The sequence below is a fragment of the Salmo trutta genome, chromosome 24 (genome assembly GCF_901001165.1).
Source record: "Salmo trutta chromosome 24, fSalTru1.1, whole genome shotgun sequence".
NCBI classification, from domain to species: domain Eukaryota; kingdom Metazoa; phylum Chordata; class Actinopteri; order Salmoniformes; family Salmonidae; genus Salmo; species Salmo trutta.
The window spans coordinates 26628273-26648505 of record NC_042980.1 but is presented as its reverse complement, the minus strand read 5'-3'; the positions used below and the strand labels follow the sequence as shown (position 1 = coordinate 26648505).

At 42.1% G+C, this 20233-nt stretch overlaps 1 protein-coding gene across 3 annotated transcripts in view; it reads left to right on the top strand.

Moving 5' to 3' along the window:
- LOC115161000 (zinc finger protein 385B) overlaps positions 1-20233 on the top strand; it is a 176863-nt gene that overhangs the window by 124079 nt on the left and 32551 nt on the right. For all 3 annotated transcript variants that reach the window (XM_029711631.1, XM_029711629.1, XM_029711630.1), the window contains exons 3-4: positions 855-1000; positions 9433-9543. In XM_029711631.1, coding sequence (XP_029567491.1) covers positions 855-1000; positions 9433-9543 — 257 coding nt within the window. The remainder of the gene's footprint in view (positions 1-854; positions 1001-9432; positions 9544-20233) is intronic.

Below are 20233 nucleotides of genomic sequence, written 5' to 3'. Positions count from 1 at the left end.
CCCCCTGCAGGTTTACATCTGCAGCATCCTCTCTCACAGAGCCCAGGATAATGCAGGCAGGCATTAGGCAGTTCACAGAGCCATGCTCTCAGCCCCAACCTCTTTCCCCAGCCAGCCCCATCCCAAGCAAGCCCCAGCTCGAGCTCGCTGCTCTAGCCCTATTCCCATTCCCATCCTATGCCCCAGATCATCTCCCCAGTCCCAGACTCATAATTATTCTCCTAGATCCATCCCTTTACCCCAACATACTACCCCATTCCTCCAGCCTACCTGCCAGGCTGACTCGCATCACACCATACCATGTCCATACACACGCACACCAACTTCAAATAGGTGCTCATATTCTTGTCACATTCACACCACTTCTTAGCCTAGCCTATGAGACAGTGGAGATGTTGGTCCTGCTTCATTTAAGACATGATGAGTTACTTTCCACTATTCTCTGCCACAGCGCTCCCCACAGCCACTGTGTGTGCTGCTCTTTTCTCTGCATGTTAGCTTCTTGTGTATGTTATGTATAGAAACCCTACATCCCACCACCCTCAAATCTGTTAATGTTTCTCTCTCTGTTTTTCCCTTTACCCACACTCTCTTTCTCTCTCCCTCTCTCTTTCCATTTCTCTGTCCCTCTCTCTCCATGTTTCTCTACATCTATCTCCCTATTCGTCTCTCTGTCTCCATCTCTCTCTCTCCATTTCTCTCTCTCCATCTCCCTCTTTCTCTCTCCCTCTCTTTCCATTTCTCTGTCCCTCTCTCTCCATTTTTCTCTCCATCTATCTCCCTATTCATCTCTCTGTCTCATCTCTCTCCATTTCCCTCCCTTTCTCTCTCTCGCTATCTCTCCATCTCCACAGGAAGTTCATGCCATAGCAACACGCTGCCTGCGCTGGTGCGGACTCCGTCTCTGATGATGCCGTCCACTCTGGATATGAAACCCTTTATGCCCTTCCACCAAGTGGACACGTCCTCTGCTGTGGGACTCTTCCCTAATTTTAACACGGTAAGAAATCGCCGCTTTCATCTCTTGTAAGTAATGCTTGCCCGAGCCATGTCCCATAGGACAGGAGACCATCTCCTGTTTCTGTAGTGTGAGGCAGATTGATGCACCCCCTGGATGCTAGTCCTTTCATCTTGTGTACTTGTAGTTTATTGATCTTAGATTTCAGTGTTCTTGTTTGAATCCTAAGAATCTTAACGGCAAATGCACAACAGAAGTATGAGTGAGACAGAATGAGAGAGAGAAAGAAGGAAAGAGAGAGAGAGAGAGAGAGAGAGAGAGAGAGAGAAAGCACTGCAGTGCATCGTCAAGGCATCGATTTCACTCCTCCAAAAATTAATGGTGGAATAAAAATCGATTCTTTCTTTTATCTTGCCAAAAATACATCTCACTTTGACAGTTGATGTGGCAGGTGGAAATATGACATATCCTGAAAAATCGACTGAGAGAGTTAGAGAAAAAAAGGTGCTATTTTGAACCTAAAAGGGTTCTTCAGCTGAACTCTTTCCTCAGAGGATTCTACATGGAACCCAAAAGAGTTCTACCTGGAACCAAAAAGAGTTCTACCTGAAATCAAAAAGGGTTCTCTTATGGGGACAGCCAAAGAACCCTTTTTGAACCCTTTTTCCATTCTATTTATATGTATTTTCCAACCTGCAGAGTCAGATAGAACACTATTCTTATGAGAGGGACTGAGAGGCAGGCAAGAGGACTCACCAGCTAATGCCTGTGTTCCCAGACCTGCCATGGACTGATGTGACAACACTCTTTAGCAAAGTTAGTGAGATCTTCGCCTGTGGTCACGGCAAACTGTCAGGAACACTCTGCCTCACAGCGCTGGTCTCCAGCTCAGACCTGGATTTGAACACTACTCAAAATCATTTAAAATACTCTATCTGTGCTTGATTGAGGTTGGCTGATTCCATAGAACCAACAGAAACATATGAAACGTCCCAACCCTGTCCACCAGACAAGGCTAGAGCAAACACACAATAGTATTTGAAAGATTTCAAATAGTATTTGAACCCAGGTCTTGCTCCAGTTTATCTCAGCACAGTCCAGTGTGTTTCCACTAGCTGAGACAGACCCATCTAAACCTGACATAATGGCTCTACTGCTGTCGTTGACTATTAAGCGGTAGTGCACTGAGTTGATGAGTTCATGTTGGTGGGAGTGATGTTGATTATACAGTGTACCTATAATGATGACACCAACATGAAATATTTTCCACAAGTTAATCCAGGGACATTTATTTTTCAAGACATTTTGAAGAAAAAACTAATTTCAGAATATAACACACTGATGGTGTCCCAAATGGCATCTTGTTCCCTATAAAGTGCACTACTTTTTAATCAGGGCCCACAATGCTCTGGTCAAAAGAAGTGCACTATATCGGCAATGTCATGCCATTTAGGACGCTACCATCCTTCATCCTCCTGTTTGCCATTAGCTTTACTGTAGCCAAGTTCTGTTCCCTTTTACAGACAGCTATTCAGCCCAAGCTATTTACAGTACACGTGCTGTTGGCGGTAGCCTATTCTGTGTAAACAAAAGGGATTTGACAAGCATGAGCTCTCAGGGTAGATGAAAAAAGGTTTTCAATATTTCCCAGTGTAATGAATAATATACGATACAAAGTGACAGAACAGAACAGAAACACAAGTATTTAGAATGTGTTTTGTTTATTGAGTGTTCTGCTGAGGTTCTGTCTGGTTGGAAACAATGGGAAGACACTAGAAAACCACAGTGACAATAAAAACAACAATATGCTCCGAAGCCTGACTATGACATTAGAATCTGAGCTATAGTCTCACTGCGGAGCTTTTCCCTATTCTGCCTTTCAGAAGTATGATTACTACAACCGAGGTTCCCTCTTGAAAGGGCTACAGTAATTGCCTGGTCCCAGATCTGTTTGTGCTGTCTTGCCAACTCCTATGGTCATTGACACACCAAACACAATGACATAGGCCTTAGTGAGACAGTACAAACAGATCTGGGAACAGGCTACTACAGCACAGAATCTAAAGGCTTTTCCTGTCCAGTCATTCACACTCTAAGGTTTCGTCCCAAATGGCACCCAATTCCCTATGTAGTGCACTACTTTTGACCAGAGCCCTATGGGTCCTGGTCAAAAGTAGTGCACTGTCAAGGGAATAGGGTGCAATTTGTGAAGCAGAATCATGTTTATTTTGGTCATATCACCGAACGGGTGTCTATTTATAATTAGTGTCTGTGCCCATCAACTCAGCGTGAAGAACAGTGAGGCTCCACACAAAAATACACGCAGACACGAACCCACGCACGTGCGAACACACATATCAAATGTGCTCTATAACCCAATCCAGACAGGCTGTTATTAGCACCATTGGGATAAACAGGTTCAATGCTAATTCTGTAACATTGTTTATATCAAGTGCTGCATGCATTAGAATGATCCCAGATCTGTTTGTACTATCTTGCCAACTCCTTAAACATGGCAATGACCATAAGGACAGGTGTAGCATACAGAGCTCTTACAGGACATTCCAAGCCATTCCAAGTCATAATGGTTATGTAAGGAATGGAGGTAAACAGTGGTGGACAGATGTCTCTCAATGTTTCCAAAAAAGAAAACATTTAGAATAAAATAAATGTTCTGCTTCCAGCAGCCTTTAGGGTTCTGTTGTTAAAAGAGATTTATTTTCATATCGTAAACCTTTTATTGAGAATGAGGGAGTATGATGTTGGAACATATCCAGGCTGATTTCTTCATTGTTGCAGCATCACTGTTCTGTTCTGTAGTAACTGTACTACTGTGTGTTCTGAATCAATAAACCTGTTGAGAACAAACCGCTCTGCAGGTGTCAGAAACTCGGTGTATTCAGGAATACAAAACCTACAGATGGTGAATTGATGTCTTTGTTTACCTCTGCAGCTGCTTTCATTATATAATCCATGAAACACAATATTTAGGCTATTGAAAGAACAATTGGCAAGTGGAAAAAGTATCTGCACATTTCATCAGATGCAATTTTTTTGTTTTGATTTGCTAAGCTTTCAGTCTGTGATTACCTTCATCAGAGAAGGTGCACTTGGTAAGAGACATGTCAACCACAATGAATTAGTGCATTTTCAGTCCTTGTTAGTCAGGCCTGTGACACTGGCACACTGAGACATGCTGAATCGACATGCTGAATTGATTATTATTTATGATAGCATACTGTATCTACTCTACACTATAGTATGTTTTACCTGCTGTATTTAATGAACCTGTATAGTGATAGAGTGAGAGGGGCTGCGTGCTGTGGGAAGATGTTTGGTGGTGGCGCTGATGCAATGTTTTTATTGCCTGTGCTACAGACGGCTATATTGGTCCGCTTTTTTGTTTGTTTATTAATTGTGAAAAATTATTCCGATTTTTCCCGCAGCTATGGTTGTGAGGTTTATTTGTTTACTATTTGTTTACCAGAAGTGATTTCCTATTATTTGCATTGATGTGGTGAACAAGGGATGACAACAAGGTGTAATTGAAATTCCTTGGACAGTGACAGCCATTCTGAACAGCCTGGCTCTGGCCATGCCTGCCTGCCCTTACCCCTGCAGCTCTCTCTGCCTGCTTCTCACTGGAATGTAATTATCAGTCACTGAATGATAGATAAAGTCACTTTTCTAGGGTTGTGTTGTTGTAGTGTGGTATGTATGGTATTGTGGTGTGATTAGGGCAGTGGTGGTCATGAAATTTGTCAGACAGTTATTGTCATGCAAATTACTGCCGGTCTCATGGTAATTGCCCGTTAATTAACACAAACATGTTTAGCATCTCCAGGCCTCCACGCACACAAGCCACAGATGTGTGCCTTTGGAACATCTACAGTACATTTTAAGAAGTATAATAAATCCATACACCATCACAATAAATCCAGAATTTATTTTAGGCATGTCTAAAGAAACATTATGATATGAAGAAAATGTATTTCAGATTAACCGAATATGAGTTGGCATACTGTATGTTATCTGGCTATATACCATGCCATAGGCTGTACATTAAAACAATTAAACCAGGCAAGTCAGTTAACAACAAATTCTTATTTACAGTGACGTCCTACACCGGCCAAACCCGGACGATGCTGGGCCAATTGAGCGCCGCCCTATGGGACTCCCAATCTTGGCCCGTTGTGATACAGCCTGGATTCAAACCAGGGTGTCTGTAGTGACGCCTCTAGCACAAAGACGAGGTGCCTTAGTGCTAGCCACTTGGGAGCAGCGGTCTGTAGGCTAGTTAATTTAGCAGACAAGATTTGCTTATAAGTCTGTGCCATTATTTTATATTATAATTATATGGTTTTATTGTAAGAATTATATAATTGAACTTAGCTGAATAAAATACAAATAATATTTTTCTGGAGCGAATGTTTATATGAAGTGGCTGTGTTGAGCGTAAAAGTGATAATTTGAAACATGTCCTATAGACTAGATTTAGAAAAATACAGACACTGTTATGAATTATCCAAAATCAAAAAATATATGTGATTATAGGCTATTGACTATTTGAAAAAGTTACCAAAAAATGTTGACATCTGTTCCTTGCCTTAGACTGCACACTCTGTTCTCTCATGAAGTGATCATATTTCCACCCATCAGAGTATTCTCAATTTAATCATGTCTTCACTAATACATAACATTTGTTTTCGATTTAGAATGGTCATTTTCAAATGGGTAGGAACGGGGCAGGGGGAAAAAGACATGTCATCCTTATGCACTTGTATAGCTAATGGAGGCCACTTTCCCGCAGTTTAAATCATGCCTGTTAGGCTACTCCGGTTTTATACCTGAGCAGCTGAGCAATAAATATAGTAAGAGCTGGGATCCTCCTCTTTTTAGTGGCAACCATCAAAACTCTACTTTCACACAGGATTGCATATAGAAATGTCTGGGCTTATAAAAACACTTATTTCACTTCACGCATCAACCACTTTTTGAGGAGCATGCAGCCTCTCGCTGTGCAACAGGTGATATTCCACCCAACTCTGTATGGCATGTGCTCTCCAACCCTGTTCCTGCAGCTACCCAGTGCTTACTTTGGGAAACTAAGTGAAATCTGTTTGGGAACATCAATACAAAAAAAATCACAACCAAACATATTTTATTAAACTGGCCCCTATCTTTGCACGCTCGAGAAAGGAATGAATGAGAGAGAGGAGATTGAACGCACAGAGGTGAGATATTCTGTAGCTAAAGGTAATGTGTCAGCCTATTAATTATGAAAATATAAAAATGCCCTATTAATTGGCTATTCAAAATCAAATACAAATTCACTATAATTGTAGGCTAAATCCGTAAGGCGACCTGCACAATCAATGAACCAACAGCATCGCCTAGGCCTATACGTTCTCTCCCAGACTCATGGATAGAAAGTTTGGAGCATAGCATAAGGTAACCAGTCCCAGTCCACCCAGTATGCATAATAATACAGTCCACACTCAAAGGCTTCTGCATTGCTTGCTGTTTGGGGTTTTAGGCTGGGTTTCTATACAGCACTTTGTGACATTGGCTGATGTAAAAAGGGCTTCATAAATACATTTGATTGATTGATTGAAAGGCGATTACTAGATTTTGTTTAATTTTGACATATAGGCTAGACCAATTATGTACCAAAGACATCTCAAATCAGGTTTTTTTAAATGTTTTTTCTGACATATGCGGTAGGCTATTAGGCTACGTATTGTAAAATGGCACAATCATTATTATTATACTTTTAAAAAATTTTAATCGGGCTTGGGCTCATATAGGCAATATGCGAATGCATAAAAAATGCTCAGCTGGAAGGTATACAAGCAGGCATACAAACAGCAGGCAAACAATTAGCTTTGATCTACTCAGAGGAATCAAAAGCAGGTGTATTTCTGACCCTGGAGAGAGAATAGGGTGCATATAGCTCAGACCCTACATGCAACATGCTCTTTCTCTCTCTCCAAACTGGAAATCCCTCATGAACTCCAGGAAGTTCCTCAGGTACTTTGTGTTTCTTCCACTATATAATGGATTTAGCCCCTGCCTGGCTCATGTCTTTTCATGTCTCTAATTGGATAGAATAACTAATGGCATAGATAGAATGGTAGAATAGCTGACTCTCTGGCCAAGAACGACTTGCATCTCGACAGATTTTTGTATCTGTTCTCTCTTCTGTGTAATCCAGATTTCATAATATTCTATGTGAGATAGCAAGAGGTAGGAGAGAGAGCATCAAATACAGTGCATTTGGAAAGTATTCAGACCCCTTGACTTTTTCCACAAATAGTTTTTTCCCCCTCATCAAGCTACACACAATACCCGATAATGACGAAGCAAAAACAGGTTTTTAGAAATGTTTGCATATTTGCACATCACGTTCAAGTCCGGGCTCTGGCTGGGCCACTCAAGGACATTCAGATTTGTCCCGAAGCCACTCTAGCGTTGTCTTGACTGTGTGCTTTGGGTTGTTGTCCTGTTTAAGGTGAACCTTCGCCCCAGTCTGAGGTCCTGAGCATCCCCACAGCATGATGCTGCCACCACCATTCTTCACCGTAGAGATGGTGCCAGGTTTCCTCCATATGTGACGCTTGGCGTTCAGGCCAAAGAGTTCAATCTTGGTTTCATCAGACCAGAGAATCTTGTTTCTCATGGTCTGAGAGTCCTTTAGATGCCTTTTTGGCAAACTCCAAGCGGGCTGTCATGTGCCTTTTACTGAGGACTGGCTTCCATCTGGACAGTCTACCATAAAGGCCTTATTGGTGGAGTGCTGCAGAGATGGTTGTCCTTCTGGAAGTTTCTCCCATCTCCACAGAGGAACTCTAGAGCTCTGCCAGAGTGACCATCAGGTTCTTGGTCAAATAAAATAAAATGTTATTGGTCACATACACATTGTTAGCAGATGTTATTGCGAGTGTAGCAAAATGCTTTTGCTTCTAGTTCTGAGTGCAGCAATATCTAACATGTAATCTAACAATTCCACAACAACTACCTACTACACACAAATCTAAGTAAGGGAATGGAATAAGAATATATAAGTATATGGATGAGCAATGACAGAGCGGCATAGGCAAGATGCAATAGATGGTATAAAATACAGTATATACTGTACATATGAGATGAGTAATGCAAGATATGTAAACATTATTAAAGTGGCATTATTAAAGTGACTAGTGATCCATTTATTAAAGTGGCCAATGATTTCAAGTCTGTATGTAGGCAGCAGCCTCTCTATGTTAGTGATGGCTGTTTAACAGTCTGATGGCCTTGAGATAGAAGCTGTTTTTCAGTCTCTTGGTCCCAGCTTTGATGCACCTGTACTGACCTCGCCTTCTGGGTGGTAGCGGGGTGAAAAGGCAGTGGCTTGGGTGGTTGTTGTTCTTGATGATCTTCTTGGCCTTCCTGTGACATCGGGTGCTGTAGGTGTCCTGCCGTACCAGGCGGTGATACAGCCCTAAAGTATGCTCTCAATTGTGCATCTGTAAAAGTGTGTGATGGTTTTAGGTGACACGCCAAATGTATTCAGCCTCCTGAGGTTGAATAGGCGCTGTTGCACCTTCTTCACCACACTGTCTGTGTGGGAGGACCATTTTAGTCCTCACTGACCATGGCCCTTCTCCCATGATTGCTCAGTCTGGCCGGGCGGCCAGCTCTAGGAAGAGTCTTGGTGTTTCCAAACTTCTTCCATTTACGAATGATGGAGGCCACTGTGTTCTTGGGGACTTTCAATGCAGCAGAAATGTGTTAGTACCCTTCCCCAGATCTGTGCCTCGACACAATCCTGTCTCGGAGCTCCTTCGACCTCATGGTTGGGTTTTTGCTTTGACATACACTGTCAACTGTGGGACCTTATAATATTCAGGTGTGTGCCTTTCCAAATCATGTCCAATCAATCGAATTTACCACAGGTGGAATCTAAACAAGTTGTAGAAACATCTCAAGGATGATCAATGGAATGCAAGATGCACCTGAGGTCAATTTCTAGTCTCATAGCAAAGGTTCTGAATACTTATGTAAAAAAGTTATTTCTGTTTTTATTTTTAATACATTTGCTAAAAAAAATACAAATACGTTTTTTTATTATGGGGTATTGTGTGTAGATTGCTGAGGAGTTGTTTTTATTTAATTAATTTTAGAATAAGGCTGTAATGTAACAAAATGTGGAAAATGTCAAGGGGTCTGAATACTTTCCGAAGGCACTGTTTGTCTTTAACACCTTTCTCTGTAGATGAGCGTCACTGGGCAGTGAACACGACCAGGCTACTATCTGTCCTCCTTCAAGGTGTTCACTCTCCACTGATCTTGGGGTGCTGCTAGTCTGTGGAAACCAGCTAATGTGTTAGTTAGATGGAAGAGAGCTCTCTATATCTCTCTCTCTGCCCCTCTCTCTATCTCCCCAGTGTCGGTTCGACACTTAACAGTTGCACTCCTGTCTTCTTGTCTTCCAGATGGATCCCGTGCAGAAAGCTGTAATAAACCACACATTTGGGGTCCCCATCCCTCTGAAGAAAAAACAAGTGATTTCCTGTAACATCTGTCAACTACGCTTCAACTCAGATGTAAGTACAGAACAAGACACCCTCTGGAAGAGAGACAGTGTGATAATGTGTGAATATGTACAGTATGTATGTTTATTTTGTAGAAAAATGTACTAATACATTCAGGAGAAAGTTCTGATAAAATTATTCATACAGTATAGAGTAGTAGTGAAAAGCATTCAGATAAAATATTACATTAGAACAGGATCAACCCCATGAAAGAGACTTCTTACTTAAAGGGATAGTTCATCCAAATTACAAAATGACACATTGGTTTCCTTACCATGTAAGCAGTCTATGGTATGACAGCAATCCATTATTTGGTTTAGTTTCCCTGGCAAATCCCATTCAAGTCATGGTACCAGTATTAGCATTTTTTGCGCATCATGTCCACATCATCCTAAAGTATCTAAAGTTAAATGTGAAGCTCAACAAAGTAACTTATAGATGATTTGAACATGATGTGCGAAAAGTGATAATATCAGTACCATAACTTGAATGGGATTTGTGCCACAAATGCTAAAACATTAGAATGGATTGCTGTCATACCTTATCCATAGACTGCTTACAGGGTAAGGAAAACAATGTGTCATTTGGGTGAACTATCCCTTTAAACATAAGTGAAGGCATATCTTCAGCCTAATTAAGTCAGACATACTGTATATAAATAGCTCTGAGATTTTGAATAATAAAGAAGTAAAAAATAATAATGTACTGTATGTAATGTACTGTATATCCTTTGGGTCAAGCTAAGAGGACATATTTGTTTACAATGGCTGCTGTAGTATAATAGTTGTGCCTCCAATCTTCTTACAAGTCTGTATTCCCCTTCCAATCAATCAATGGCCAATCCTGAAAGGGGTTCGAACACAGCTGACGACACATTGTGTACTAAATGATTTGAAGTTGTTTTGTAGTGCAGACCAGACTAGTACTGGAAAGGTGGATCTTTTTTGACAAGGTAGACCACAGTATGGGCTATTATAGAGAGACTGTTGTAATCTATAATAGCCCATACTCTGTTGTGCCTGACAGTACAGATGGGTAGTTTTAGTTTAGACACAAGCGAATCAGTAGAGGCTGGTGACTTGAAAAATTGAGGAGGATGGGAGACCAACTGTATAGGTGCGTAACACACAGAGATGACAAAGTGTGTTTCAAAAGTCGTCAAAGACAAATTATTTCAACCTAAAGCATTTAATAAATACATTTATGGTACAATATTATGGGGAATGGGAATGAGAGGGCTATTTACACTGTGTGGAAAAGGGATCACAGCAGTGATTGAATGAGGTAATGAGGCATTCAGAGGCTTGACCAGTGCAGGACAGGATTTGACTGGGAAGACAAAAAACAATAACACAACACTCTACACAGTTAGACAAAAGAGCTAAGAATGAGTTAGTCCAAGCAAGGAGTAAAATCATTGATGTGTAATAATGTGATTGTGTATGTGATTGACTCTACATACAGTAATGAAAGAAAATTGATAGGGGTACTCACAGTGCTTGGAGGGGAAACATTCAATGTGCCAGTGGATGAGTGGGCACATGAGACAGGGCTTCAGTTCATGTCAGGAGAAAGTTGACAAAGGTCGTGGAGTGGAGTGGTCATCCCCTCTTAATCAGGGAGCAGGAGGGGACTTAGCGGTAAATACAAATAGCAGATACATTCCATTACAGTTGCGCCATCGTTGGTTTGGACAACAAGTTTCTCTATGAACTTAAACTCAGACATCTCAAAATTCATAGTCAAACACAGACTGCACGTCTCGCCCACTTGAAACATCAAAGTATCCCAAGAAACGTTACTGAATAAAGCCCTGATCATCCACATACCTGACGATAACTGACAACTGCAAGCAGACTGGTGGCACCATAGGTCCCAGAGCAGTGGGGCAATCATTACCCCCTGGGGCCTGGAGTTTTTCCTTATATGTTAACCTAACTAGGAAAAGTCTGGACCCTATAAGGTATGCCAGTGATTTAATCAGTTGTTAAAAGGTTTTATATGGGCTATGATGGAACCAGTTTTTCCTAATCAGGTCACATGATTTTTTTTAAATCCTGAAAAAACTCCTGGCCCTGGGGGGATGAAAACCCTGTCAAACTGCAGCTACCTTATATTTGTTCATATAAATTATATTTAGACTATATTAGGAGGGGGATTTCCTCTACCCAGACACATAGACAACAACTGATAGACAATATAACTCACAGGGCTGAGCTTGCTTTATGTTGTTTGCATCATGCAGGCTTATGCAACTGTAGTGCTTACAAAACATTTACTCACATCAGTCATCACTATTATGTTGATTCATTCATTCATTCCAGTTAATCATTATGGATTAAAAATGTGTAGGCAGGCTAGCCAGCCCAATTTTGAATATAAACTAAATTTGATCACATTTTCTCCTGACACACAAATGGACTACAAATACATAACGTTACCAATTAGTTTACCCTGACCAGATGGACAGGGCGCATAGACTGTATGCAGCTGCTCTTATTAGTAGCCTATAGTTGATCAGACTGAAAAATGGTCTCGTTTTCATCCCATACAGCATGTCAGATTTCTAATGTTTAGGTGTAGCCTAGGCTGCTACAACATTTATATCATGAGTTTTTGCTTGTGTCTCTCCGGAGTGATTATGTGTTATCATCTTTGCTAAATAAATAACCAGCGGAGGAAAGTGGGAAGCCTAACAGGCTGACTACACCGCTCGCATCGCATGCTCAAAATACATTTAGAAATCTATATTATTCAATTGTTGCACCCACAGTGCTCGCGCGTGCCAACGAGCGTCTGCGTTGCCAAGGGCTAAAATAGAACTCAGTTCTATTTGGGATGCAGATCGCGCTGCAAGTCCTGCCTCTCCCATCTCCTCATTGGTTTATAGAAGCAGATACCCACGTGCCAATCTCCTCATTGGTTATACCCACGTGGGTGACTGAAAGACGAACGAGGTCAGTGGCGATAATACACCTAATTTATGAAAGTTGCCAATCGCAATATAGAGTCAAGAGAAGAAAAGGCCTGGATGGAGGAGAGATGACTAGAAACAATTCGGTTGACCATTTTATGTGTGGATTATTGTCGGAGTAGAGGACCTTGTACATTTCAGGTAAAATAACAACTTAATGTTTATATCTCAGGACAAATTAGCTAGCAACAGCAAGCTAGCTAAATAGGACAAATTAGCTAGCAAGTGCAAGCTAGCTAGCTAAATTGCCATAAATGTTTAATGCTTTTCAACCTGTCCCCAAATTAATGTAATTGGTTCAGAGTTTGTTTTGATATTTTAACCTGCGTGTCGTGATCGCGTTTGGTGTGGGGGGACAAAATACATGTATGCACGATGGCGCATGCGCGCAGCCGCTTTGGGTTCCGTATAATACCCTGACTACACCGCTCGCGTCGCATCTGCGAGCGTTGCAAAATAAATTTAGAAATCTATATTATTCAATTATTGCACCTACACTGCTCGCGCGCGCCAGCGAGTGTCTGCGTTGCCAAGGGCTAAAATAGAAGTCAGTTCTATTTGTGATGAAGATCGTGCTGCAAGTCCTGCCCCTCCCATCTCCTCATTGGTTTGTAGAAGCAGGTACCCACGTGCCATCTCCTCATTGGTTATACCCACGTGGGTGACTGAAAGGCGAACGAGGTCGGTGGCGGTAATGCACCTAATTTCTGAAAGTTGCCAATTGCAATATAAAGTCTAGAGAAGAAAAAGCCTGGAAGGAGGAGAGATGACTAGAAACGATTCGGTTGACCGTTTTATGTGTGGATTAATTGTCGGAGTAGAGGACCTTGTGCATTTCAGGTAAAATAACAACTCAATGTTTATATCCCAGGACAAATTAGCTAGCAACAGCAAGCTAGCTAAATAGGGCAAATTAGCTAGCAAGTGCAAGCTAGCTAGCTAAATTGCCATAAATATTTAATGCTTTTCGACCGAGTCCTTGTGTCCTCTAAAAGCAAATTATTGCATGCCTAAAAATGAATGCAGGCCAGCAATACAGGCGGCTTGATGCAAGGCTCCCTGTTAACCAGCTATACTTTGTTATTGAACACCCTCACCTTTCATCCTTCTTCATGAAACTGATCTCAGGCAAAGGTCGACCCTCGCTTTTAATTCGCACCTTTTCTGTGTACCCAAGAGAATGAAAGGGGTTCTTCAACAAAAAGTCCACAATATTTTAGGGCAGCGTTGGCCGTTCTACCATTCTGCCGCAGAAAACTGCACACCCGCGCTGGTAGCTATCTAGCTACTGGAGTTAGCAAGGAACATTTCTATAAATTGCACTAACTGGACACAAAAAAGTTCTAAAGTTCTAAAACCAAGAAAACTATTTATAATATACCTCCTCAGTGTCCTGTAATTTGAAAAAATAATTTAAATTGAATAATATCCCAAAAATGCTCAACTATCACTTTTCACTTAATCTGTGGCACAATCCCAATACAACTCAATAGGTTAATTCTCTGATCCTAATTCTATAATTGGATGGACACCATGTCAGTTCATACTGCAAAAGCTTTGATTGGTTGGAGGATATCCTCCGGAAGTGGTTATAATTACCATGTATGTCTATGGAAGGGGGTGAGGCCTAAGAGCCTCCTAGGTTTTGTATTGAAGTCAATATAGCCAGAGGAGGACACAAGCTAGATGTCCTCTAGCTGCACAATGGTGCTACCCCAGACAATACTGTAGACCTTCATTGCAAAAAAGTGTTATTTAATCAAATATTTGATGACATGAATATATTTAATATAGTTTTATCTAAAAAGGATAACATTTTGGTCCTCCCCTTCCTCCTCTGAGGAGCCTCCACTGGACCGTATATAGCCTTCTGTGTGACTGTTTGAGCTATGTTGTACCCGACAGTGCAGGAGGATATTTTTAGTTTAGACAACCACCGTGTGCCCTACTGTGTGACCAGACTGTGGTAGTCTAGCCTTGTTTATACCTGGTTCTAGCATGCATCCTTTGTCCTGATCTTGTCCACATTCTGATCGTGCCCACATTTTTAGACAGGTGTAGATGATTAAAAGATGCATTATGAACTGTTTGTGATCAGATCTTATAAGTGTAAACGGGCAAGATCAGCACAAGATGAGGACGAAGGACGCATGTTAGCAGCAGGTATAAACAGGGCTTCTGTAGTACCCCAATGGAAAAGTGTTGTAGACCAAATAGTACAGGTGGACACAACCAAACATAGCCTACTATGTAGTATCCCATGACAGACAAAACATGATCATCTACGAACTGTCCAGAACACAGGAGATTTGGTTCTGGATGCCGAGATGACCAACTGTGTGGCCAGTCTGTTGTGGTCTGTTCTCCCCCATAGGGAAGTGATAATTACTTCCTGTATTGTCATGTTGTTTCCCTCTGCTGGCCTTGATTAAGGTATTATAACGGGAAATTAATGATATTGGGGTGGCAGAGAGCCCAGTCTGATAGAAGGGTCCCACTGTGAAAAGTAATTGAGGAAAGGTTTCCTCAAAGCGATGAAACAAGACACAGGGTTTATCCCCAATGGCATCCTATGCCATATAAAGTACATTACTTTTGTCCAGGGCCCATAGGGCTCTGGACAAAAGTAGTACACTGGAATATAGTGCCATTTCGGACTCAGCATTGGGGATTTTAACCCCAGTGTTTGTTGTTTGTCTTCTGTTCTGTCCTTTGATCTAGATTGTTGCCAAACAGGAACAATTGTTGGAACCAATTTCAATTCAATTTCAATTCAAGGGCTTTATTGGCATGGAAAACATATGTTTACATTGCCAAAGCAAGTGAAATAGATAATAAACAAAAGTCCACAACCTCAACATTACAATCACTAACCCACTGAAAGCTCCTGGATGTTTGAGGAGCACATAGCTAGAGATAATGTCATTGTTAGAGGGAATGAAGGTGTCCTTCAATTTGATTAAATTCAAGGAGCTTTATTGGCATGGGAAACATTTGTTAACATTGCCAAAGCAAGTGAAGTAGATAATATACAAAAGTGAAATAAACAATAAAAATGAACAGGAAACATTACACTCAAAGAAGTTCCAAAAGAATAAAGACATTTCAAATGTCATACGTACAGTTGAAGTCGGAAGTTTACATACACTTAGGTTGGGGTCATTAAAACTTGTTTTTCAACCACTCCACAAATTTCTTCTTAACAAACTATAGTTTTGGCAAGTCGGTTAGGACATCTACTTTGTACATGACACAAATTATTTTTCCAACAATTGTTTACAGACAGATTATTTCACTGTATCACAATTACAGTGGGTCAGAAGTTTACACACACTAAGTTGACTGTGCCTTTAAACAGCTTGGAAAATTCCAGAAAATTATGTAATGGCTTTAGAAGCTTCTGATAGGCTAATTGACATCATTTGAGTCAATTGGAGGTGTACCTGTGGATGTATTTCAAGGCCTACCTTCAAACTCAGTGCCTCTTTGCTTGACATAATGGGAAAATCAAAAGAAATCAGCCAAGTCCTCAGAAAAAGAATTGTAGACCTCCACAAGTCTGGTTCATCCTTGGGAGCAATTTCCAAACGCCTGAAGGTACCACGTTCATCTGTACAAACAGTAGTACGCAAGTATAAACACCATGGGACCACGCAGCCGTCATACCGCTCAGGAAGGAGAGACGTTCTGTCTCTTAGAGATGAACATACTTTGTTGCGAAAAGTGCAAATCAATCCCAGAACAACAGCAAAGGACCTTGTGAAGATGCTGGAGGAAACAGGTACAAAAGTATCTATATCCAAAGTAAAACAAGTCCTATATCAGCATAACCTGAAAGGCCGCTCAGCAAGGAAGAAGCCACTGCTCCAAAACCGCCATAGAAAAGCCAGAGTACGGTTTGCAACTGCACATGGGGACAAAGATTGTGCTTTTTGGAGAAATGTCCTCTGGTCTGATGAAACAAAAATAGAACTGTTTGGCCATAATGACCATTGTTATGTTTGGAGGAAAAAGGGGAGGCTTGCAAGCCGAATAAACACAATCCCAACCATGAAGCACTGGGTGGCAGCATCATGTTTTGGGGGTGCTTTGCTGCAGGAGGGACTGGAGCACGTCACAAAAGATGACATCATGAGGCAGGAAAATTATGTGGATATATTGAAGCAACATCTCAAGACATCAGTCAGGAAGTTAAAGCTTGGTCACAAATGGGTCTTCCAAATGGACAATGACCCCAAGCATACTTCCAAAGTTGTGGTAAAATGGCTTAAGGACAACAAAGTCAAGGTATTGGAGTGGCCATCACAAAGCCCTGGCCATCACAAAGCCCTGACCTCAATCCCATAGAACATTTGTTGGCAGAACTGAAAAAGCATGTGTGAGCAAGGAGGCCTACAAACCTGACTCAGTTAGACCAGCTCTGTCAGGAGGAATGGGCCAAAATTCACCAAACTTATTGTGAGAAGCTTGTAGAAGGCTACCCGAAAAGTCTGACCCAAGTTAAACAATTTAAAGGCAATGCTACCAAATACTAATTGAGTATATGTACATTTCTGACCCACTGGGAATGTGATGAAAGAAATAAAAGCGGAAGTAAATAATTCTCTACTATTATTCTGACATTTCACATTCTGAAAATAAAGTGGTGATCTTAACTGACCTGAAACTGAATTTTTACTAGGATTAAATGTCAGGAATTGTGAAAAACTGAGTTTAAATGTATTTGGCTAAGGTGTATGTAAACTTCCGATTTCAACTGAATATCAACGAATTGGCGAGGGCACTAGAACAGTCTGCAGCACCCGGCATCACCCTACTAGAATCTGAAGTCAAATGTCTGCTGTTTGCTGATGATATGGTGCTTCTGTCACGAACCAAGGAGGGCCTATAGCAGCACCTAGGGCTTTACCTAGCAGAGACTTGTAGATGACCTGCGGCCAGTGGGTTTTGCGACGAGTATGAAGCGATGGCCAGCCAGCGACAGCGTACAGGTCGCAGTGGTGGGTAATATATGGGGCGTTGGTGACAAAACGGATGGCACTGTGATAGACTGCATCCAATTTGTTGAGTTGAGTGTTGGAGGCTATTTTAAAGATGACATCGCCGAAGTCAAGGATCGGTAGGATGGTCAGTTTTACGAGGGTATGTTTGGCAGCATAAGTGAAGGATGCCTTGTTGCGAAATAGGAAGCTGATTCTCGATTTAATTTTGGATTGGAGATGCTTAATGTGAGTCTGGAAGGAAAGTTTACAGTCTAGCCAGACACCTAGGTATTTGTAGTTGTCCACATATTCTAAATCAGAACCGTCCAGAGTAGTGATGCTGGACGGGCGGGCAGTGATCGGTTGAAGAGCATGCATTTAGTTTAACTTGCATTTAAGAGCAGTTGGAGGCCACAGAAGGAGAGTTGTATGGCATTGAAGCTCGTCTGGAGGTTAGTTAACAGTTTCCAAAGGAGGGCGCCAGAAGTATACAGAATGGTGTCGTCTGCGTAGAGGTGTATCAGAGACTCACCAGCAGCGAGAGTGACATCATTGATGTATACAGAGAAGAGAGTCGGCCCAAGAATTGAACCCTGTGGCACCCGTATAGAGACTGCCAGAGGTCCGGACAACAGGCCCTCCGATTTGACACACTGAACTCTATCAGAGAAGTAGTTGGTGAACCAGGCGAGGCAATCATTTGAGAAACCAAGGCTGTTGAGTCTGCCGATAAGAATGTGGTGATTGACAGAGTCGAAAGCCTTGGCCAGGTCGATGAATACGGCTTCACAGTAATGTCTCTTATCGATGGCGGTTATGATATCGTTTAGGACCTTGAGCGTGGCTGAGGTGCACCCATGACCAGCTCTGAAACCAGATTGCATAGCGCAGAAGGTACGGTGGGATTCGAAATGTTTGGTAATCTGTTTGTTGTCTTGGCTTTCGAAGACCTTAGAAAGGCAGGGTAGGATAGATATAGGTCTGTAACAATTTGGGTCTAGAGTGTCTCCCTCATTGAAGAGGGGGATGGCCGTGGCAGCTTTCCAATCTTTGGGAATCTCAGACGATACAAAAGAGAAGTTGAACAGGCTAGTAATAGGGGCTGCAACAATTTCGGGAGATAATTTTAAAAAGAGAGGGTCCAGATTGTCTAGCCCGGCTGATTTGTAGGGGTCCAGGTTTTGCAGTTCTTTAAGAACATCAGCTATCTGGATTTGGGTGAAGGAGAAATGGGGGAGGCTTGGGCGAGTTGCTGTGGGGAGTGCAGTGCTGTTGGCCGGGGTTGGTGTAGCCAGGTGGAAAGCATGGCCAGCTGTAGAAAAATGCTTAATGAAATTCTCAATTATAGTGGATTTATCGGTGGTGACAGTGTTTCCTAGCCTCAGTGCAGTGGGTAGCTGGGATGAGGTGCTCTTATTCTCCGTGGACTTTAGTGTCCCAGAACTTTTTTGAGTTTGTGCGACAGGATGCAAATTTCTGCTTGAAAAAGCTAGCCTTAGCTTTCCTAACTGCCTGTGTATATTTGTTCCTAACTTCCCTGAAAAGTTGCATTTCACGGGGCTATTCGATGCTAATGCAGAATGCCACAGGATGTTTTTGTGCTGGTCAAGGGCAGTCAGGTCTGGAGAGAACCAAGGGCTATATCTGTTCCTGGTTCTACATTTTTTGAAAGGGGCATGCTTATTTAAGATAGTGAGGAAGGCACTTTTAAAGAATGACCAGGCATCCTCTACTGACGGGATGAGGTCAATATCCTTCCAGGATACCCGGGCCAGGTCGATTAGGAAGGCCTGCTCACTGAAGTGTTTTAGGGAGCGTTTGATAGTGATGGGGAGTGGTCGTTTGACCGCAGGTCCGTTACGGATGCAGGCAATGAGGCAGTAATCGCTGAGATCTGTGTTGAAAACAGCAGAGGTATATTTGGAGGGCAAGTTGGTTAGGATGATATCTATGAGGGTGCCCATGTTTCAGATTTGGGGTTGTACCTGCTGGGTTCATTGATAATTTGTGAGAGATTGAGGGCATCAAGCTTAGATTGTAGGATAGCCGGGGTGTTACGCATGTCCCAGTTTAGGTCACCTAGCAGCACGAGCTCTGAAGATAGATGGGGGGGCAATCAGTTCACATATGGTGTCCAGGGCACAGCTGGGGGCAGAGGGTGGTCTATAGCAAGTGGCAACGGTGAGAGACTTGTTTCTAGAAAGGTGGATTTTTAAAAGTAGAAGCTTGAATTGTTTGGGTACAGACCTGGATAGTAAGACAGAACTCTGCAGGCTCTCTCTGCAGTAGATTGCAACACCGCCCCCTTTGGCAGTTCTATCTTGTCGGAAAATGTTCTAGATAGGGATGGAAATTTCTGAGCCAGGATTCAGACACGACTAGAACATCCGGGTTGGCAGAGTGTGCTAGGGCAGTGAATAAAATAAACTTAGGGAGGAGGCTTCTAATGTTAACATGCATGAAACCAAGGCTTTTACAGTTACAGAAGTCAACAAATGATAGCGCCTGGGGAATGGAAGTGGAGCTAGGCACTGCAGGGCCTGGATTAACCTCCACATCGCCAGAGGAACAGAGGAGGTGTAGGGTAAGGGTACGGCTAAAGGCTAAAATAACTGGTTGTCTAGTACGTTCAGAACAGAGAGTAATAGGAGCAGATATCTGGGCTCGGTAGAATAGATTCAAGGCATAATGTACAGACAAAGATATGGTAGGATGTGGATACAGTGAGGGTGACGATGAAAGAGAT